This window comes from Polyodon spathula, chromosome 4 (assembly GCF_017654505.1).
Source record: "Polyodon spathula isolate WHYD16114869_AA chromosome 4, ASM1765450v1, whole genome shotgun sequence".
In the NCBI taxonomy this organism is placed as follows: domain Eukaryota; kingdom Metazoa; phylum Chordata; class Actinopteri; order Acipenseriformes; family Polyodontidae; genus Polyodon; species Polyodon spathula.
The window spans coordinates 44,952,573-44,977,404 of record NC_054537.1 but is presented as its reverse complement, the minus strand read 5'-3'; the positions used below and the strand labels follow the sequence as shown (position 1 = coordinate 44,977,404).

Sequence of the window (24,832 nt, the reverse complement as noted above, 5' to 3'; positions counted from 1 at the left end):
AGTTTGTAAATACATGGACAAAAGTAAAAATATAATTAAACATAAGAACACCACATATCCACTAAAAACTAATACCTAATAGCAATGTGAAAATAGCCTGTGAAAAATGTGATGAAATAAAATATGTTGGAGAGACTGGAACAACTTTATATAAAAGAATTCAGAACCACCTTTCATTAATTAGAAATAAAAAAATGAATGAACCAATAGTATAGCACTTCACCAGTCAAGGACATGACATAAATGATGTAAAGTTTGTAGTATTAGAACAGCTAAAATTAGACAATGCGACATATAGAAGAATAAAAGAAAGTAAATGGATAAATAGACTGAACACAATTATGCCAGCAGTACTCAAAGAAAAGAATGAACTAATTAATTCCAATAAATATCTAAAAGTTAAAAATAATTAAATAAACAATTAATTCAAAAGTTGTACATGCTGATGCGCTGAGGAGACCATATCAAGGCTGATCCTCAGAGCCAGTATTGCATGATAATATAAATATAAGTTCATATAAAATTAAGTTAATTAGAATTAATATAGATTTAAAGATATAAGTAAAAGTGATGTCACATATAGAACACCATTACATCATGTAAGAATAAATCATGGATTTGAATATAAACAATAACAAGTAGTTGTATGCCGTCAAACACCTATAAATACCTCCAACGTTTTGATTCAAACACATGCTCCCTTTAGAATGATAGGTAATATATAAATCATGAATTTGAGCTATGTATAACAATAACAAGTAGTTGTCATGCCACTTACGCTATGTATTTTGTGATGTGGGCTGTGTTATACTTTATTATATTTTTATTTCTATATAATATTATTATTATATTGATCCACTACTATTTTGATTCATAACACATGCTCCCTTATAGAAATATATGTACAACATATCGAAACGTTGGGCAGCTATATCTCATACATACATATATATATATATATATATATATATATATATATATATATATATATAATAGTTATATCATACAGCTATATACGTTCTTAATTGGTTTTACGAAGTTTGATAAATATATGTACATGTATATCCGAAGATATTGATATAAAATATTGGATATATATATATATAGGTGTTTGACGGCATGACAACTACGTGTTATTGTTAATGATTCAAATTCATGATTTCATAACATTACCTGTCATGAGGCAATGTGCATCAACATATGAACAGATTTAATAAGTATACGTGAACAATATGTTGATTAAACTGAATAACATTACAAGTTTAGGTACTAATATGCTGACTTTATATTAATACTTTTACCACGCCAGTTGGATATATATAAATCAATACTTATGTCATTATATATAAATATAAAATAGTCAAAACATATTGCAAACAAAGTTTGATAACTAATGATGATCGAACATCAAATACCAGAACGGAAAAGGTGCAATATTGCTAGGCGACTTGTGTCTGATTAAACAGGCTGGTGACATTCGTGCCAGTCCCGTAGTTTGTGTGAAGGTTGAAAAATGGTCACCACTTCTTGGTCATGACAAAATTTTGTTCTAACGACGGAGTTTTGTTTAGACCAAAACAGTCAGTTATGGTTTACCACGTTACTATCTATCTTGCCCAAGTTAGTGATGAGGTGCAATTACTCATACCCAAGACTGATATAAATTTGGACAGATTTAACCAAAACAAAATTATCCGCTAAGGCGATTCAAATCAGGTCGTCCAGTTTACAAAAGGGTAGTTGGTCAATTTTAATATGTCAACCAGACTCCCTGGCATTTGTTAAAGCTACCACACGATGGTGACCTAACAGAATTTACAACAGAACTTCAGTTCTGTAGTAAAGGCATTCCGCACGTCAATTACGGTAGAGATCATGGTACCAAACCCTTTTTTTGATTCCATAGTAACGTGCACCAGCCAGTCAAGTTAGGGTAGAACAGTGGAAACTATCATTCCAAAATCTTCCCTGGCATTTGATTAACATAGCTCTATTGCCTGGCATTTTATGTATATACTTCACTCACTGGCATTTATGCACACAGGAAATAGTTCCCTGGCATTTAATGTATATAGTTCCTTGGCATTTTATGCACAGAATATTCTCTGGAATTTTAAGGTGTTAGTTCTCCGACACATCGATTGTATATAGTTCACCTCCCACAATTTAAAGACAATAAAAAACACCCATTACATGAAAACAAAGTATGCAAAAGCAAATGGCTACAGCATACAAAGTGATTTGTCCCACCCTGTGTGTGCCTCAAGACACTCTCGTGATGACAAGTTACATTTGAAAAGATTGAATAAACCATTTAAATTTAAGTTTGATGATAATGATGATGAGTTATCAGGTTACAAAAAGTACTGTATCAGTTGTGAACGAATCTCTAGCAGTGCCAAAGAGATGTTCTTTTAACCAAAGTTCCTGTTCCTTTAGGCAGAACATTTGCAATGGGGAAAAATACATTTTGCCACAAGGGTGCTCTCTTAGGTGAAGTGTTCTCTTAAGGGGTGTCCCTATACACGGAGACTACTGGATGTATATACTGTTGTACGGCATTATAATATAATAATATTCAGTAAACAAAAACAGTGTGACATTTTAACCAAAAACTCAATATTCAATATCCCTAATTAACAGCAGTTCTGGCTCCTCAGAGGAGGCAAGTCTCCGTTATAAAGTCCTATCTGCTGTTAACTACAGTACAAGCAGTATCAGATCACGTGATCTGAGCACAGGTTTTAATTGGAGGAGCCTAGAGGTTTTTTTTTTTTTTTTTTTTTTTTTTTTAATCAGAGGAGACAAGCCTCCATTACAAACTCCTCTCTGCTATAACCACACACAGTACAGTACTAGCAATGGCAGATGACATAGTCTGATCCCTGGTTTTAACTGGAGGAGCAACTCGAACCTCTTGACCCCTGTTGAAGCACAGCTTTACTGATATGCTGGAAGGAGATTTTGACTAGAAAAACTAATAAAATTCATCATACGGTAGGAAAATAAAAAAAAAAAAAAAAAAGAACCTGGGACGGTAGACAAAACATAAACTGCGTCACTGCTAAAATCCCTCAACTCTTTAGTCCTATTAAACCAAAGTTAATCAAAGCCAGCGTTGTTCACATGTGTGGATAACAGGAGTTGTAGTTTTCATCTGCATTTCTGCTGACTGGAAACACTTTATCATGTACCAGATAAACTACCCAGAAGACACACCGTGCCGTATGCCCAATGCATTGTGACACTGGTAGTTTCTGTTAGTTGAAGTCATATTTATATTATTTTATCCCTTTCCCAGCAGCATTTGTTTATTTTCCCCAGTGCAGGCAAAACTTGTTCACTCTCTTTGCGCCTATACGGTATATCATTATTGTGTTGGTCATTTATTTAAATATGGCAAATAAAGTTAATCTTGTATGCAATGCATTTTTAAACATACGCTGGCAGTGTGTAACAGTTAAATATATTATGAAGGGCTACTGTTTTCTTTTCTCTGTTGGCTAGTGGAGAAAATGCGTTTAACAGCTGAATTGGGGTAAATCCTGTTTAGACTGCACTTGTAGATCTCTTACTCTACTCCGATGCACTGGTCTTACCTGACCTGCACACCATGTTCTGGATCCTCACTTTCCTTGCACTGTTGCACCAGTAATATGCAACTGTAGAGATAACTTGTTGTAACCCTAACTTGTTGCATCCTAGTTCATATTGTATTTTAGCAGTATCATTTGTACGAAATGTAAACTATACTGTATTTAAATATTAATCTTGCATTGTAACCCTGTACAGTACTGCCCTGTAACACCTGTAAGTCATCTTGGATAAAGGCGTCTGCCAAATAAAATTAAACAAATAAATAAATTATTATTACTATTATATGAAATTTGTTGTCAGTCAGAATCCATTAATACGATTCTACTGCTTGCTGGGGGCTTAAGCCATCTGCATTTTTTCTGCCACCCTGACACTGATCAAGAATATATCTATATATATATATATATTATATATATATATATATATATATATATATATATATATAATATATCTATATTATCTATATATATCTATATATAGAGAGAGAGAGAGAGAGAGAGATAGATATATTATATTATATATATATATATAGATATATAATATATATAGATAGATATCTATACATGATGTCACACACACAGAGAGAGAGAGAGAGAGAGAGAGAGAGAGAGAGAGAGAGAGAGAGAGAGAGAGAGAGAGAGAGAGAGCGAGAGATGGCAAATTCTGGCCGATGATTGGTTAAAACTTCATCATAAGAGCAAAAATAGATTTAACTACTGCCCTCACATCCTTACACCACCGGGCAATAGTCTCAGTCTATCATGTGATTAGTTAACATGTCAGTCCCGCCCCTTTTCAAAGGAACACCCTCCACCTCCACTCCTAAAACAACATAAAAATGGCTGAATGAAAAAACTGCTGAATGGCGATTCTGTGACAGAAAATTAATTACAAAACATACTACAAAAGAAAAAAAAATGTGGCATGAACTTCAAAAACAGTTTCTGTTATTTATTTGTTATTTAGTTATATTTAAACAAAATACTGTAAAGCCATAAATATTTCTCTGTTAGTGAAAATTAGTTTTAATACAGTGAATACACAATAATGGAATACATACTAAGTACAAGAGTTTTATTGTGTGATATGTATGTAGATGGAGGGGGATTGCGTAGTGGAGTAATGCAGTGGTAGTCCTGACAGTAAAATACTGTAATGTCATTTTAATTCAAAGGCCATTACATGTAACACTGCACGGCAGTTAAACTAGGCACCCTCACGAGACGATCGCTTATCAAGTATACTTTAGTAAAATAGGATTCTGCAGCCTTGAGTAAACATAATTGTGATCATACAAGTTGCTTATCCACAAAGACTTATTTTGATTGCTTTGATTGTCCTCAATGATTGAGCAACACTGACATTTGTATACTGTATTTAAACAGATTAGGACTGACTGCAACTATGCTAGGTAAGATCACAAAAAAATTTTACTTGTGACCTCGGAAGCCAAATTTCAAACCTCTCTGCCAGAGGTAAAAAGCTGGTGATTGAACCCACTACTCCACTAAGCCTAGAGACAGAGACCTCTTGACTGTCTCTTAAACAGCCTTGAAGATCGGGTCAGTGCTGGAAGGGGGATATTGTTCCTAGAAAAATGAGTCAGGTCAGCTGATGTCATTTAATAAAATGGAAACCATGCTTGACTCAGGAAAGATCAGCACAAACATTCTATTTTGGGAAGCTCCAAAAAAGGGAGACACACATACATTAACACAGCACAAGTGTGAACCAACAACACAATAAATTACCACTTTTCAATTACTCATTGCAAAGTTCTTCACAGAAACAGATGTACTGTAAACCAACAGGTATGACTTGTTCGACTGGGTGTAACGTGAAATATACTACTGCTTAGAGCTAAACTAGCTTGAAGTAGCTACAGTACATGTATTCTTTGTTCCTCTATTGCTGTCCAAACAATTCTGCAGATAACATCTTTACATTTCTTTTTTTTTTTTTTTTACCACTTTATTATATGCAACTAAATCAGCTCAATTCAATGGTACTACAGTTATGACTTTGAATTTGATGTACAATTGCCATCTGATAGGTTCATTAGGTACTGACTGTATTGCAACAGCAAACCTCAAAGCAAATGGACAGTAAAAAACATTTAACAAACTTTACCCACACTAGAGACATTACAGTAGTGCAAAAAAGTCTAACACACACACACACTCTTTGAAAGGTTGGAGAACAGAATTAAAGGGTAAAATACTGTATGTATTTTAAAATAAGCCATATAAAGCAAATAATTATATCAGAACCTGTTGCCTGACATACACCATGACGTACACACGTACGTCAAATGAACACCCACTTACAGTACCATGCCATACCTGCATACGTCAAGTTTCCCTTCTATTCTATGATCAGTTTCTCAATCTAGTGTTTCAGGTTTCATTCTCTAAGGCAGTGCTAGTACTGCGGATTGCGCATTGAAAGACGGGAGGGTCAGGTGACATTTGTATCCAATTGAGTTTCATGTAGCAATTCCAATCTAACAGTGGGCGTTCAGAAGACAGATATATTGCGAGAAGCCATTCAACTTTTACAAGTATGTGTGTAATTAATAATTATTAATAAATAATAATAATAACAACAATTATAAATAAAACAATATATATATATATATATATATATATATATATATATATATATATATATATATATATATATATATACACACACACAGTGCTATAGAAATTCTACACCCCCTTGAACTTTTTTCACATTTTGTTGTGTCATTGCCTCAGAGTTTCATATATTTAAATGAGCATTTTCCCCCACTTATCTACACACCATACTCCGCACTGTAAAAGGGAAAAAAAGTTTTTATTGAGAAAAGTTGTATATTAAAAATACAAAACTAAAAGATCATAATTGGATAAGTCCCCACCCCCCTGAGTTAGTACTTGGTGGAAGGACCTTTGGCAGCAATTACAGCTGTGAGTCTGTTGGGATTGGTCTCTACCAACTTTGCACACCTAGATTTGGCAATATTTGACCATTCTTCTTTACAAAACTGTTCAAGCTCTGTCAGATTCCTTGGGGAGCATTGATGGACAGCAATCTTCAAGTCATGCCACAAATTTTCGATTGGATTTAGGTCGGGGCTCTGACTGGGCCACTCAAGGACATTTACCTTTTTGTTCCTTAGCCACTCCAGCGTAGCTTTGGCTGTGTGCTCTGGGTGGTTGTCATGCTGAAAGGTGAACTTCCGTCCCAGTTTCAGCTTTCTTGCAGAGGGCAGCAGGTTTTCCTCAAGGACTTCTCTGTACTTTGCTCCATTCATTTTTCCTTCTATCCTGACAATTGCCCCATTCCATGTAAATGAGAAACATCTCCATAACATGATGCTGCCACCACCATGCTTCACAGTAGGGATGGTGTTTTTTGGGTGATGCGCTGTGTTGGGTTTGTGCCAAACGTAACGCTTTGCATTTAGGCCAAAAAGTTTTAGTTTCGTCAGACAACAAAACTTTTTACCACATGGCTACAGAATCTCCCGAGTGTTTTTTGCATACTTCAAAACAGCATTCAAGGTGGGCTTTCTTGAGTAATGGCTTCCTTCTTGCCACCTTACCATACAGGCCAGATTTGTGGTGCTTGGGATATTGTTGTCACATGCACACTTTGACCAGTCTTGGCCATAAAAGCCTGTAGCTCTTGCAAAGTTGCCATGGCCTATTGGTAGCCTCTCTGATCTGTCTCCTTCTTGCTTGGTCATCCAGTTTGGAGGGACGGCCTGATCTAGGCAGGGTCTTGGTGGTGCCATACACCTTCCACTTCTTAATAATCGTCTTGACCGTGCTCTAAGGGATATTTAAGGCCTTTGATGGTTTTTATACCTACCCCCTGATCTGTGCCTTTCAACAACTTTTTCCCAGAAAAAGTTGAAAGCGCCATGGTGCTCATGGTTGAGTCTTTGTTTTGAAATGCACTACCCAGCAGAGGGAACCTACAAGAACTGTTAAATTTATCCTGAAATCATGTGAATCACTACAATTTAACACAGGTGGAGGCCACTTGGTGTGTGATTTTGAAGGCGATTGGTTACACTTATCCAGCCAAGCTATTTCAGTTTTTATTTTTAATATATTTTCTACAAACTTCTAGAAAAAAAAAATATATATATTTTTTTGTTTGTTTTAATATTGCTTTTACTTGTTTATTTGTAGTTTATAGTTTTTAGCGAAAGATAAACATGGCAACGTACGTGGTCTTTCTATAATGAGCAATGGGAGTGAAGTTGGTTTGGAGGATTTCGATACCAGCGACAGTGATGCTGACTTATCACTCAGCGAGGATGATGAAGAGACTGTGGAACCAAAAACTGTACAAACTGTACAAACAAAAGAGCATGCAGCTACTTTACAGGTAAGCCAGTTTTGAAATGGCAGTGCTGTGACAAAATACTATCAAAACACAGCACTGGGTACAGGCAATGAGGCAGTCTGATCCATCATAATGCCTGCGCAAAGTAGCTGTGTACACGCATTTGTAACTGCAACAAAGTGTCTTCTACGAAAATGAAAACAAAAGACAAGAAAAATGTGCAGTGGTTGCGAAGGCAACCCCGGGATCTGTTGTATTGAACATTTCAATAAATGGCACAGAGCAAGTCGATAATGGCACATGTTTTGATGATGTTTGATTTTTATTTGATAATTACCGTTTACTGATTATTATTGTTATTAGCAGCATTTTTATTTTCATTAAAAAAAAAAAAAAAAACTGTCTATATTGAACATGGGTATGTAGTACAAAGCAGCATAAAGGGTTAATGAAAAACACAGTTTAGGTCATTTATTTGTGTTTTATTCATCAAATGTTAACATTTTATAGCAATTACAGGTTTGAAAACATTATTTTCAAAATCTGGTACCTGGGAAAGGGGTTTCATTTTTACATCTGGAGTTGAAGTGGTTAACTGATGGGTTTGGCAAGAGGACCAAATGGCAAAGCTTTGTGGCAACCTGGTCTACAGTGGCTATAGCCTGTGCTATTAGTTTTTCACATTTTACATGCATTAAATTCACAAACACAAGTGTTTGTACACATATTTAATGATAACAAAACATGTTTATTAAAAAATGCTGTCTTCCTCTAGTTTGCCATCATTTACATACCTACTGAATTATCTACCGCTGTGCATACTGGGAGATGTATTGTTTACTGATTAACTAAACATGTTAAAGGGAATTCCTCTGATCTATACAGCAACCCTACTATAATTCTCAAACATGCAGTTTTTGAAAGATCTGATATTGTAAACATATATTTTCATTTAAACTTGGCATCTGGAACTATACCTACAGTGAATGAATGTGCGTACGACATGAAAAACATGGAATCATTTTGTTAGCTATAGTCACTTTAAAGTTTTGAACTGATCTAAAGATGGCATTTATTGATATTTTAAAATGACTTTTCCATGTAATGTTCTGTATGGGCAGCAGATATCTAGGATGGCTAATCTCACTGAAATACAACACAAGACTCTAGGAACGTTCATGAAGTATTACATTTATATAAAAGAGAATTATGGAAAATAATGGTATAAAATTGGCATCAGTGCAATTTGCCGAGTCATGACTGGAATTGGAATGAATAAGAGATAGATATTTCGTGAAGTATATGGAAACCTACTGCGGTATGTAATTTGGTATGTTAACGTAAGATTATTCAGCAGGTTTGACCTTTTGATGCAAAACCTTTGGCTATAGCTGTAATCAAATTAGAGTTCATAAGGAGGTATATGTACAGCACATTAGGTGAACAGTTTCTCCTTTCTAATAGTACTAGTCGACCATAACAATGAAACTAGGATGAACTGGGCTCTGAATACATATGGGGACTGGACTGTGACTACTATTTTTTGCGTAGCATACATTTAATTTTTTTTTCCCACACAGCTGTAAAAGCCCATTGGCTGGCTTTCCAATTAGCCATTCCTCCAATCAAAAAGTCCCACAGACTGGAATGTTCCGATAGCCACAGCAATAAAACATGCAACCCCAGCAACTTCTTGGAACTAACCCATTTAAACAGCACCTTTCATTCACACAGGATCTCATATGGCTTAACAAACGCAGTACAACTTAATTAAGCAACCACTGAAGTGGGGTGGAACACAGCAGACATTTTGAGCCTGCACACCACAAAACAGTTTATTTTATTTATTTTTTTGTCCCTTTATATGTTGGTGGAGTGGGGTTTTTTTTTGTATAAGCTCCAAAGCCCACATTAATATACAGCATCCTGTATCACATCAGTCCTGGGCTTCACAGAGACAGAGAGGGGGCGTGTGGCTTGTCAGATTCTATTATGACACGGTGGAGAGCATAACACTGAAGCAATGCTAATCACATTCTTTTCCTATTCACTAACCCTTATCAGAACAGTCCTAGCAGTACATTTTTTGGCTGCTCATTACAAGATGAAGCCCAGGCTAGGTAGGGATAGAACTCCATTAAGCATAGTTCACTTTTTTGTATAGTAGCAATGTGAATGAAGAAGAAACTGTCAGTGAAACATAAATATTAATTAAAATGACCATGACTCAGATATTCCAGTACTCTGGAGGAGACAGTAGGCAGAGCCGTTTCCTAGTTGTGTGCTACAGTACATTAACTTATGTGGTTATTTGAATGCATTTTTTTTTCTTTTATTTACTAAAAACAAAACAAAATAACAACAACAATGTGCAGAGCTGCTTGCACAGCCCTACAAACACAAGGTGCCATTACAAAGCGCCTATTATACGCCTGGCTGGTTTACAATCCAGTCAATCTGTGCCAGGGCTGGAAACAGAGATCTGGATGCTGTATGACAGTTTCTTCCACTGGTGCGAGTCATTTAGTTTGAATGAAAGTGCTCTTTTATGAAGTGAGAATTTTAATACCAGTGCCTCCTGGGCAATTACCAGGGAAAAAGTCCAAGGTGAAATTTTAAGATAAGGATTTAACGCGCGTGTGTTAGATCACCTTGAGAAATATAATTGCCTCGGTTGTAAAATAAGTTTTGAAAAACTATGAAAAACAACTAAATGAATGAATGCATTTAAAAAAAATATTAAGCAGTATTACATACATTTATGTTGAAGCTAGACAGATATGCATGACTATATCGGTTCATTTTTAAAAGGCATGTGGCCAGGGTTAACTGGAATCAGTCAACCCCTGGCCACATGCTGCACATGGATTTGAATTAGGCAGGGTGGGAATTCTAACCTCCCAGCCCTGCCATATTTAACACAAACTTGATTTTCAAATCTAACAAATTTAATTTACAAATCAAACAAAAAACACACTATTAACACGTGCCGGGCTTCATCACTGCCACAATCCTCTACTAATGAAATATGACATCATTAATTGAATAGAGAACTGTAAAAGACATTTTATGAAAAGATTTTGTCACAGAATTGCCCCCCATGGCAGGGCTACAAATTTACTTTAGATCCCCCCCACCCCCCGGTACTGTTTTTTTTTTTTTTATTGCACTGTGTCCGAAATCTATTCTCAGGTGTCATTTACACGGCACATTTAACTATGTTAACTCCCTCCCAGCACACACTTGCGTGTCCTACAGTACCCAATTCGACCGTGTGTTTGTGTATTCAACACGCCATTTTTTTTTTTAATAAATTGCATTCCTAATAACTAAGATTTTAAAATACAATAAAAATATTGCTCTATTCCCTAAATTAGTACAAATATTTAATGAGAAAAAAAATAAAATAAAAATAGGACTTGAAACGAGAGGCCAATTTAAAATGTTTCCAATAAACCAATAAAGAAAGAAATGTTAGTTTTAAAACAGCGCCGTAATACTGCCCCACCTCCGTCTCCCCTCTACCCTCCTAGTGTCCGGAAGGTCTGTAGTCTGTCCCCCAAAGATTTGGACATTCTGCTAAGGGCTGTTTCTTTTCTGTTAGCAAAGTTGAAAACGCCAGCACAGGCTCACAGAACTTATCAATACAAAAGTAAATAAAGAAAGGGGTCATGTGACATTACCAGTGATGGTAACACACAGAGGACACATACAGCAAGCTGTACAAAAGGCAAAATAAAACACAGTACAAAAACTACAAATAAAAGGTGCCACACAGGACGAGCTCTAGACTTATAAACGAGGCGTCCCGCTCCAGGAACCGGCTACACTACATAAACCTTACTATCCCCTAAACTAACCTACTGATGAGCCGGTATTCATACGATGACTCCTGATGCTTCATACGGCCTTGGCTGGGCATTGCCTTCACAAGCACCGCTTGTAGCTTCAGGGTTGCGTAGCTGTCGTTCCTGCAGAGTGGACTCTCTCCTCCTGAGTATAAGCAGCTCCCCTCTGTAGCATGGCGTTGCAATCGCCCACAACGATCCCCACCAGATGTTTTTATGCTGACGGACACTCGGTCAAGACCCGCCCACCTGTTGATTGTGGATCAGCACAGCGAATCACTTACAGCCCTTCCTCTCAACCAAGCCTAACAGGCCGCAAATCTCAATCGAGCACCCGTCTGGAAACAATAATTTAATCAACTAAATCAACTCCAAAAAGACACACAATTAACCCATTTCCACATACAAATTACACCAACACTGATTACCCATTGTGCAGGGCATTCAGTTAAAGAAATAAAAAACTGAACTCCGACATGGAATTACCCTATGGTTAATACTATGGGGCTTCAACTAGAATGGACATGCTGAAATTGTACGCAATTCATACATGAATATCAGAACAGATGTAGTACTGCCTACATTTCTTTCTTGATGTGCCTGATAGATACCAGGATCACAAACCTACAATGCCTCTGTATCACCAATATCAATCTGAATCTTAAGTCAATACAGAAGTTGCAGGCTTGTTTTATTTATATGGATGCCGCACTATATTGTAGGATCTTGAAACATGCTCTTTTCTGCAGTTCAAGCTCCCTTGCTTGAACTTCAATAATGCACTTTCTTTCTGGTTCTCACTTTCTCTATCCCCCATGAAGGACAGTTCAGGGCCTTAAAACTCTACTTTCAAACACATGATGTTGCTTTATATAAATAATTTTACAAAAAAAAATTGTACTGCCATCCTGTTTAAACCTAAAGCAAATATCAGATTGGGATGCAGTAAAGAATGTACCCACCAATATTCTCAAGATTACATAAGAGCTCTCAGTTACTTCTAGTTAAAGGAATCGAAATACACATTGCACAAATGAGACACTGCGCGGTACCCTGGGCTAGTGTTGTACCCCTGTCCCACTCATTCATTTTACAGCATGAGAATATTGCGCAAGACTCACACATAACCAAGAAAAACAAAGATAGCTTTGCATGCAGGTGGATTGACTCAGCTAAAACATAACCACAACACAATTTGCTGCCTGATGTGCATGTATCTGCATGCCGATACAGCTATTAAAAGGCTTTATAGTTTTTAATAAATTGCAATCATCCTAACTCAATATCACATAAAATCACATAGGGTGTGTCACTGACAGCTAGAAGGGCAGAACCCATTTTACAGTAGATTTTGTTGTATACACTGGATCTGCAGTTGTTACTAGCTATTGTGCATCCCATCAGCAGTACTACAGAATGAAGATTTGTTTATGTGCCTACCAGCATTGCTGATTTACTTGCTAGCAGTCAGCATGACCCCACATTTTTGCCTCTTACATATAAACCCACCAGTCCTTTTCCTCATCTGGTGGAACATATATTCCACATGTCTTTCTCCAGCATATGAGACAAACCAGATGGGAAAAGCTCCTGGCACTGTGCTTTGTTTCTGCTTTATACACAGAGCAATGCATCTCAGAAAACAATGGCATCAGTACCAGCTCTGTCTGTTGCCTATTCAGGAAGAATAATCAAAAAATTACTCTAGCGCCAATGCACACCCTAACAATATATACTAATTCAGTAGTTCAGGACAAACCCCACAACACAATGATTAGATCAACAAACTTTATTGATGAGGTACGCAAAGCAAATTGACATAGAACAAACTAGTTGGCACAACACCTACTTGGACTGAAGATCCCCTACCTGGCCATTGGATGAGGCAGGAATCCCCCATAGAACTATATTTAGAATTTAAAGTAGGAGATGGGGGCGGGTGGGGGATTGCGAAAGAACACATGTGAAAGGAAGGGTGATTAAATGAGATGATATGAATCAATCAGACAAAGTGATAAATGTGAGGGGGTCTGTCCATCCTCCCAAACCTAAGTTGTAAACTTCATTAATACAAATTCAGAGGGTACAAGAAGAATTATATCCTACTGTAGCTGGGATTTCGATAAAGCAGTTGTACGTAAACAATTGACTATAATCTCTTCTGAGCATGAGGTTTTGCTGTGTTTGATGCCAGCATTTTGTACTGCAGGTGCTAAAAATCGGAAGCGAATCACTCACAATGAGACAAAATGTACAACTGTAGCAGCCACACTGCACAAGGGTCACCGTTTCCTTCTCACATACCTGTCTCCCTTGCTGCCAGGGGTGAATTTCTATTAACATATTAGAGCAGACATGCATATACTGACTAGTTCAAATGTGCAGTCTCATTTTACAAATTTAAAACACGACATTTAATACTACAGTAGTAGGTAAAATCTTATTCTAAATTCTGCTTGCCTTCCTGTCCAGGAAATCTGTAAGCTTTCCTATCCTGGGTCAATGCACCTCTGCCAGGTCAAGCACCATGCAGCCTGCAAAGCAGTAGGAAGTTGGTTGATTACTAACAGGAAAGCAGCCCCGAAGGGGTGGAGTCAATTTCACTGCCCAGATTAAATGACCATGAAAGTGGAAGATCAGAAAACAAGGCCTGCGATCGGAGATTTCTTTAACCTAGTGTAGTTCCAGAGATCATGTTTTAAAATGAAGAATAAAAAACTACACATTTCAGACCAATATACTGGATGTGATAAAATGTACAGACTTACTTTGTTAGCTACAATCACTTTAAACATCCAATTATAGCAAAGACAAACTATATTCCCCTACTGATGATGCCCAATCCAATTACAATCAACACTGATTTTCTAGTTACATGAACCTCAATTTCTGGTCTGGAGTTCATCTTATGCCAGTATTCACACTGACCCGATTATGAAAGCATCAACAGGGTTCATTAATCTTTAGCTAGCAGCACCTGACTTGTCTATAAAGGGACCTGCCGCCTTGCATACTGTATATACTATATATCCGCTTACCAACCAAAATTATAACAGTAAAAGCCACACATTTAATTCAAAAGAAATGTGTGATCTCTCTGTGTAATGGAAATGCTGCCCAGGTTTTAAGACTATATCAGTTTCAGCATCAAAATGAATCCAACTGTGCATTGTATTTACACTAGAAAACCCCCAAAACATTTGATTTACCCTTCACTTTCAAAAACTACACATGCTGGCAACCTAAATGACCCCTGCTAAGCACAAATACAATATGTCACATTACAGAGGACTCAGCATCACGAAACTAGCTCCCACGATCTACTCAGTGGCCCATGCACACCATGGTACCAAAACAAGAAATGACAGTTCCGTACCCTCTACAGCTCAATTAGTCAATTCGCACAATACTGTGGTCAGGAATATGAGGTTTTCCAAGCCTGCCTATTTCTACAGAACCCCTCCCTCTAGCGCTACCCTCTGGCGCCAGGGAGAGCAGCAGCTTGGTCTTCAAAACGAGGCCAGGCCCCCAGCAGACCAGTGTAGCGTTTGCGGCCACGTTCTCCGTGTACAGTGTTTCAACTGTCAAACCTGTCCGCTTTTACAGAAAACAGTTAAAAAAAAAAAACTACTAAAAATATTACTTTGATTACTCTGTTTTTTTTTTTTTTTATTTTACAAATGCCTATTTAAACACTGAGGTGCTCATGGGAGGGAAAAGTTTAAAGATATTGGCATAAGTGACTGCCACAATTCTGCCACAAGTACTGTAGAAACCTAATATAATACACTTGATGTGATAATAAGTTATATACAAGTTCTATGATTCAGTCACAACTGGACTAACTTTCTCCAGGTAAAAGCGGGAAAAAATAAGTACAAATTGCAAAAAAAAAAAAAAAAAAAAAGTTAAAAATCTATGCTAACAACATAAAAACAGTCACATCTGAGCAAACAACACATACTGACATAACACTCGAGCTACTGGAAATACCTGACAGTTTGAGCTTCTGTTGTCAGGGTGTAAAATAATCACTTTGTAAGGTAGTGTATCATGGAGAGTTTTTCTGTTATGATAAAGCTAAGTAACGTGGGGTAAAGCAACTTTATATTTGTTTTTTCACCAAAAAGCATAGAAGTACACTTACCTCAAATGTGTACTCCAAGCATATGCTACCTCGTGACACTCCTTTCAGCACAATCGTCTCTATGTGTACTGCTGGAAATAGAACAGCCCTGCTTGTTCAGAATAAGCAATATGACTCTAAACAAAGGTAGTGCTTGCTGTAGCAATTTCTTACCTAACATATACAGTATAGGACCTCTTCACAAGATTATAGGCCTGATTCACAAACCTTAGGTGTGGAAGTCTAACAAAACATAGCTTACCTTCGTTTACCTTTCTCATTGCTTTGAATAATTAATTTAGGCTCGTACATGCAATTTTAGCACAAAAATAATTAAGCATTTCTCCTCAAACTGTAAACAAAATATCCCCATAAAACAAGGCAGCACATCTTTGTTACTCAGGTACCACAGAGATTATCAACTGTATTCATGAGGTGCGAGAACCAGAAGTTCCACAGACTCCCAAATCCTTTACCAATATTCAACCAGGTTACTTCATGAAGAAGAACACAAACAGCACCCAGTCTCTTTACCAAGCCCCTGCTTGTGTGAGGAGGCATCTTCATCTTCATAAAACTTAAATCAGAGACCACTACCAGTTCAATATATTGACCTACAGATCTCGGAAGTTTGTGGTCATAATGCATGACAGTCCAACACAGCTACAATATGTATCCTACCCATCAGACAGGATAAATATGGGTACAGGCAACAGTTTGTTAGCTAGACACCAAAAGTCCTGCTGACTAGGGATGGACCAAACAAGGTGAAACATGGCAGGAACTGATAAAATGTGGCTGTAAGACAGACTGTAGCTGTAAGTGCAAGTGCTATGGCTATGGTGTCGATGCTACAAACCTATGTGGCTGTACATGCCAGGACCAGCTAGGTCTAATCTAGGTCTAATCTAATGAACCTCATCAGCTGTACAAATAAGTCTGTTTTGTTAAACTTCCACACCTATAAATGCTCACTTTAAACCTGATATTTATTTAAAATATGATTTCTTCTGAAAAAAAATAAAGAAAGAAAGAAAACCTTGTATTTTTAAAGCAGACCCAATAAAGACAATATTCAAATAACTCAAGAGTCATAGTATGAACAGGGCCCTACATTACAAAATTAGCCTTGTAACCTCAGTTTATCAACAATAACCGCCTACACTTCACTTCACCCAGCATTTCCAAGGAGCTGTACACCCTTTATAAGGCAGCCCTTATACCCCGTTTCCACTACCACAAGCGGGCTGCGAGGGCCCCAGCCCTATCATGTTGAATATTATGTTGCGATAATAAACTGACTCTTGTTACAGAAAAATATGGACTTACCTTCTCTCTGTGCTTTTCTAGAGGCAGTCTGATTTCCCCGAGTAGGTGCTGTTCTTTCAAACCGGTTGTTGTCAGTACTGGGAGCAAAGTAATCATTTGGTTGAACGTTATTCTGCTGCAAACATAAGGGACAAACGATCAGCAATTTAGAAATAATACCTACAAATGAGTACAACCACCTAAAAAATTGTTTTACATTATGAAGCTTTTAAAAGGTTAAAAAAAATCACCCCTAGAGATAAAGTGGAGAAGAAACATTATGCTATTAAAAGAGCAGATGTTTGTTAGTAATTTTCAAAGGCAATATCCTTTTTTCCCCCCATCAGATGTTGTAATTCGGTATTCACTTATTATCTAATTAATGCAGAATTGGTCCATTTTGCCTTCACAATAGGATCTGTCCAGATACCACAGCGCAGTAAAACAATTTGCTTGTATTTGACAGCACATAACTTAATTTGATCCGACATGACTACAAATACCAGATGTTTGTACAGGAGGCATGCTAGGGACTGGTGTGCGTAATGTAAAATGTTGTAAAGTATCAAGCGATGACCAGAAAAGTTTCTGTTGCGCCAAGATGGCTTTCTTTTATTTGTCCACACAGCAGTGAGGAACACAGCAACAAAACTGCACTATGTACAAATGTGGCCACAAATAAATAAATAGATGAATGAATGAAAGAATAAAAATCAATAAAGCAGGCTCACTAAAAATGTTCACTGGAAGTCCTTACTGAGGTGCATTCTTCGATAAACATAGTTCCCATTATTTAGTAATGGTGTATTCAGTCCGTTACAAGGTAGTAAGGAACACACACGTAGAAAGCAGAATTGTTGCACAGTACATTTACTGAGCTGTACTAGCCCTCACACACTCTTCAGTTTCTGAGTTAGTAAATCGGATTTGAAACTACCCGAGTGGGGTAGGATTAGTTAGCCTAATCCTGGAGTTAGTTAACCTGAGTTTTCTTTGGAAGATTAACAGAGTCCAGTCCAAATGCTGGTGTATTAAAGCCTAGTGTGAAAAAGGTAGTGCTGGGACAAATATCCTAATATTGAGACGAATATGTTTTGGCATGTATTTGGATAGAAAAATCAGATGTTCGTATTTGCTACAAATGACAAAAATACCTTGCACTTATTTACCACCTCACAGTTTAGAAAAATGGCAAATGAGCTGTGTGACATGGCAAATATCTATATATAGTATAGATATATTATATATTATATATAATATAGATAATATATATATATATATATATATATATATATATATATAAAAAAAAAACACAGGATCAACACAACTGCTGTTGAGCCTCTATTTAAAAGTTTTAGACAGCAAAAAATAAACAAACCAGATTCTGTGCACACATATAGTGATCTCTATGGAAAGCCATCTGGGACAAAAATACATTGTGCTGCTTTAGAGGCAGCCAGAATCTCACGAGACAGTTAAAAGGCAAGCATGTCATTCTGAAATGCCCCGCTTAAACAGTACCCAACTTTCTGAAAATATTGTGTAGTGATTTTTATATAGACTGTATGTACTATATATACACTTTGTTGTGACTTATGTGGAATGTAATAAAAGAGAACCAAAACGTTGACTCACTTTACAATGCCATCTCCTCATGTTATTACTCTATGAAAATGTGTCTATAGCCACTGTTTACTGTGAAGAAACGGCAATAGCAAAGAATTAAAAAAAAAGAAAAGAAATAAAATGAGATGTCGACTTTATGTACAATTTATATCGGGAATAAACAAAACATCGTTAACTTGAACAAAGCTATTTGGCATTCTTTGTTTTGTAGTTAATTCACTGGGGTAAGGTAAGTCCTACACAACTTATTCTTTACTCCTGAGGTATGCTTCTATTTTAACGTGTCACATAAGGTCTTGCTGTAAAATAAAGGTGCACACGCACAGGGGCCATGGCCACTCCCCCTGCCCACGCCCCCTGCCCTTGCTGCTGTGCTACCTCTACCTGCGTTCAGAGCAATATAAATGACTTATTACTTTTTGAAAAAATGAACGAATATTTAAATTATAAGTGAATATCGGAACATGAAAATTCTGTGTTTGTCCCAGCACTAGAACACAGTATTACAAAGACACCAGAATATTAGAATAATGAATGTAGGCATAATGCAGGCGTCTATATCATCTTTTAATTTTGTTTTTTGATTAAATCTATAGTAGTCTAAATCTAGACTTCCACTTCAAACAAAAAGAATCCCTACCTGGTTGCCACAAAGACACTGCCATGGCAACCTTGTCTTTACCCTTAAGTGACATGGGGAACACTACATTTCAGCTCTGTGAACTGCTAATTAAACAGAGCAATGAAAAAAAAACACAGTAGGTGTTGGTTGACCACCAAGCTTATATCTGTCTGGATTGCTGTTTTGTTGCTTTTTATTAAAAAATAAACCACTCAAATTTTTGCTACAACTACCACTACGAATAAGTACAGTATATCAATATCCACATAAACAAAAATATTGGTTGCAAACTCACATAAATCTGTCATTGAAATGGACAACATGTGGATTTAACCTCACAATCAACCTAAAGGTACAAAGAAATTAGTAGCCGATTCTAAAACAGACACGAAACGTATAAATTGTAAGTTAACACATTAATCAACAGTCATACACTACTTACATCTCTTCGTAAGCATCTGCAGTGCAGGTTTTTAGCCATCAACAATTTGTAGCATTCCAAACACACAAGCCTATCCTATGGACCATTTGGGTAACCAATGTGTAAAATTGGTGAGATCACCCATACAGAAATTTAGTTAACTAAAGGCCCATTCAGATACTGACTATAACACCCAATTAAGTAAGAATGCCCTTTCTCTGAGGCACAGAAACACTGCTGCCTCCTTTCAAGCATAACATTAATAAAGTTTGAGAGCATTTGCTGTATCTATACTTATTTTTTTGCAAGCTTGGTCACAACTTTTGTGATGTTGCACTGCTGCAGCTAACAAGACATATGTGAACTGCCCCACTATCTCACACAAACAATTGTGTTTTTTTTTTGTTTTTGTTTTTTTTTGAAGTGCTCTGGCTACCTGACAAGAAAAGGGCAACGCCTTTTGAAGCTCCCAGGGCAGAAAGCTCTTACATTAGCAACAGTGTATTTTTTCTGTTCTTGTTTAAAGCAATGTGTGTGTAAGGGGCTGTGTTTTGCCCAATACAGTAAAAGCAATATAAATAAATGCTTACAGTATTTTCCATATACCGTAGTATGTCAGTTTTTCAATGTACAGTATTTTCAGTTTACAGTTCCTTAAGTTGCCTATCAACATCCTTAAATGTATTGCTTAACACATTTTATTAATTTAATAATCAAACGGTTCATTTATGTTTACTTTTAATTTCGAAGAAGGCTATTTAAAATTATAGAAACTTCAACTCTGCAGAGGAGTCGGTCTGTCTGGTAAGCGTTATTTATTTAGCAAACAATACATGAAGAAAACAACACAAACCCAGGAATCTAGCGAACAAACAATGCAGCCAAAATACCCGACATTATTAACAATTTAAATAGTTGTTACACGTCTAGATGTAGTATTTGTCTTGCTCTATACTGGGTAAATGAAGTTGTTCTAGGGCTGGGTTGCACGCTGCCCCCAGCATTTCTCCTAGATCCTGTTAAAACTTGCACGTGTGCCCTTTCCTATAGAGTTAACTTTTCAGACACATTACCCACCTCCCTATTGTCAAAAAGCCTTGCCAGTCAAAACCCAATGCACACACCAGTTATGAAAACGAATCACGACACTAGCCAATAATATCTCTGCAATGAAAACCAAATACTGTTACCATTCTTATCGTTAAAATCTGCGTAGGATTTACAAACTGATATGACAAATTTACGGAAAGACACTTAACGCACGAACAAATAAATAAATAGTATATTATTTTAATGGTTTATTACTGTATTCGTGCATTTTTTTTAATATCCATTAGTTGATTGCCCCACTAAGTTTTGTGGATAACCTCAGGCCTACTTATTAAAACGTAAAGGACACACTACAATGTTTATGTTTTTGTAAACAAATAATAATAACAATAATAATAAAAAATACCCATGAAAATAGACAAGTTTACTTTAATAGAAAGTGCGTTGTTTAAAACAAAATTTTAGTGCAATGTGCTGATCTTGGCTACTGACTGTACTCTTACAATTAGAATTACTCATCCTGTTGCTCATCCATAGATGGAATACTGAATTCTGGAAACGCCTCCAAAAACAGGTCAAGAGTTCATATATTTTTATTCAAGTTCATATATTTTTATATATATATATATATATATATATATATATTATATACTATATTATAATATATATATATATATATATTATATATATATATATTAAGGAACCTTTTCCTTGCCAACTACGGTGAGAAACATGTGAACCAATCCTCATTTGTACACTGGTTAGGAGTATTCACAGACACACAGACACACACATACCACACATATATATATATATATATATATATATATATATATATATATATATATAATATATATATATATAGGATATATAATGACACAACACTACCTGTGATTTATACAGAGAAGAGGATCCAAATAAAATATCTCTCAATCTTGTCCAAGTGCATTCTCAAACACTCTCTCTGGTGAAAAGGGAAAGCTGGGTGCAAGGAGGCCATGGTTAAAAGCAACTCCAATTGCTGCTGGGCATCGGCTGCTACCTCCATTGGGGGCCCGCAACCCTGCAACGATCCACCGTGCACCTCTCCATCACCACACCGATGATGGTCCGTATACGTAGTGACAGGCAAGCCGTACTTCTTGAACAAGTTCAAGGAGGAATCCACATGGCTCAGGATACGGAATAGTATCTCAGCGCACTCCCTGTTCTCAGACCCCAAGAGGGCCATACACACGAGAAGTTTGGACCGGATCACAGGGTCAGTGACATCCGTCAACAGGCTCAGATCGTTCGGGCCATTTGCTTTTATCTCGGAGTCCCTGAGGATGTGGAAATCTTTTCGTGCAAGATCTTCAAGGCAGGAGCCCAGAAAGCGTAACTCTGGTGGCTGACACATATGAAGCAGTCCACACATAAACTCGATTCGCTTGGCCGGACTTAGGTACAAGCCGAACCACTCGTACACCGCCTCTTTATCCAGAGAGACTGGGTACCGCAGCCCGCTCGGAGAATCTGTAAACCTGTTGGTGTTGGGTGACGTCTGGAAACTAGAACCGGGAATATGGAGATTGCATTCAGAGGTTTCTTCAAGCTCGTCTTCGGCCGTTTTGTGTCCTCCTTCCACCGCCGATTTCATGGGCAGCTTCATCTTCAGCATTGTCAGCTCTGCAGAAAAGAGAATAAAACTGAGATCAGGTATGAAAAGTCATCGTTTATTCTTGATGACTCGTTGTTTTGTATCTCAAAACTGACGGTAAAGTTATATACAGGATTTGTAATAATCACAGTGACACTCTCCGTTATGGCTGTAGTTTAGTCAGTCTCTGTAGTCTTCGGCTCTCCAACGCATGTCAATCAAGTCCGACTCCTCCTACCATCCTGCTTTGCCAATGGGTCCTAAATTCCCCTATGATGTTTGTCTTTACACTATATTAAATTTACAGGTTATTAATGTTTTACTCCTACATATAAGGATACCCGATTTGTTTATATGAAAATATGTAACACACACAGTAAAATGTAGTTTGTGAGAACAATTAAATCCATATATTTGCATTGTTTTCCAAATCGGGTAAAATCCTGAGAATTTATTTGGATTTTGCAAATGATTCTGCAATACAGTTTTGTCTGCAAAATCAATTAAATTATTTGAACGTACTTACTTGGTTTTCCAAATGAATTCCAATTGTAATCAATGAGAAGAAACAGCGATTTAAGCGAAGCTGCATTATACAGTGTTTGGCCATATGCAATTCAGTGACATCACATTGTCAAATAAAAGGCTAGCCATTTTAAATAATCATGTTTTTCCAATGTATTTAGAAATGGGTCTAGACAGATTTAACATGACCCCTAATCCTCAGTGGTTAAATTCAGTTTGCTTACCTTTAAACCACTCAGTTGATGCTCAGATCTTGAATACATCAATTAATCTGTATGTTCAAGACTTCATCTTCCTCAATCATCACTTACATATGGTACTACAGTCTGTTTGATGTGCAAGACAAATAACTAAATGAGGGTTGATTATTTTTTTTGAATTACACATGAAGTAGTTCTATACCAGGAATCAGTAGCAACTTTTCAATAATTGTTTTTGAATATCTGCCTATTCCAAACTGAAGGATACAATACAAGTAAAGAACCAAAATATCTACAACAGAAGGGGGAACCATTGCTAATATTGCTAATGCTAATAGGAGGCAAGAAATGAATTTGAAAACCATGGTAGGCTCTCCTTTGATAGTAATAGTGGCCTTATAAAAAATGCACTGCATAATAACTGACAAAATGGTTGACTCCTTTTTTCCAGAATACAGGTCCAGTACTCTTCAGTACAGGCATAACCAGCAGAAAGCAGTGATATGGTTGGATTAGTAAAGACTGGCTATGTCAATGATCTATGCATTGAAAGACAGATAGCATAGAATGAGAAAAGCCTCTAAATCAGGAACTGTATGTACAAATAATCTACAGTGACACCTTGTGGGGAACATGTAAACATGCATAAAAGTTATAGTACTTTTCCCTGCAAAACTTATTTACAGTGACTAAGATGCATGTCTTACAATCAGTTTTACATCAAATCTACTTCTTTGTTTCCTATTTGCTAGTTTAACCCTAGTTTAACCTGTGAATTTGACTGTATAAAAAGCAACCTTGTCTTTGCCTTGCCTATTCAGTTAGTTTACTGTTAGACTGTCTTGTTCTAATATAGCTCAGGGAAAAAAATAAATGTCGGGCCAAGAATATTAATTGTCAGTACCATGAAAATGCAGGTCATCATGACCTACATTACATGTATAAGGAATATTATATAGTTTTTAAGTGATTTACAAAATTATAGCTTCAAATCGATTCTATACCTGTGTGACCAAGGATATTTATTCCCAAATAAAAATGTTATCCTCCCCAAATAAAGAGAACAACTGTAGTCAGTATATTGGCAGCATATATCTGGATTATGAATATATATTGATGCACAATGAAAACGCAACAGTAAGTTTTACATCAGTAACTCACTGGGCACATACATAATGTTATTTACATTTTAAATAGTGAGCAGATAGGTTTATTAATTGTTTGAGTAGTATTGTTCCTTGGGATAACAAAATACTGAGCTCAAGTCATGTAATTTCATAAAAACGCCAGGTGCTCAGTGTTGGTGTTTGAGTTGAGTTAAAATTGCCAAAATTAGTTGATTAAGAGTATGCATAAATAGCCATTTGAAAAAGACATGATTTTAATTAACACAAGAACAGCGAAAGATACGACCATGCCCCGCTTGTGTATTGAAGATCGCCTGGTTGCTATGGGCATGATTGAAGGCGGCCTGTCTGTGAGAGGAGTTGCCTGGAAAATGAGATGTTCTGCTTCAGCAATCAGCAGAC

General features: G+C 36.7%; 1 protein-coding gene across 1 annotated transcript in view; it reads right to left on the bottom strand.

Annotated features, from left to right (window-relative positions):
- zcchc2 (zinc finger, CCHC domain containing 2) overlaps positions 1 to 22,772 on the bottom strand; it is a 66,574-nt gene extending 43,802 nt beyond the window's left edge. The window contains exons 1-3 of the mRNA XM_041246715.1: positions 21,841 to 22,772; positions 17,242 to 17,356; positions 15,934 to 16,004 (exon numbers count right to left, since the gene is read on the bottom strand). Of these exons, the coding sequence (XP_041102649.1) occupies positions 15,934 to 16,004; positions 17,242 to 17,356; positions 21,841 to 22,599 (945 nt within the window). The 5' untranslated portion in view covers positions 22,600 to 22,772. The remainder of the gene's footprint in view (positions 1 to 15,933; positions 16,005 to 17,241; positions 17,357 to 21,840) is intronic.
- Positions 22,773 to 24,832: the final 2,060 nt, after the last annotated feature.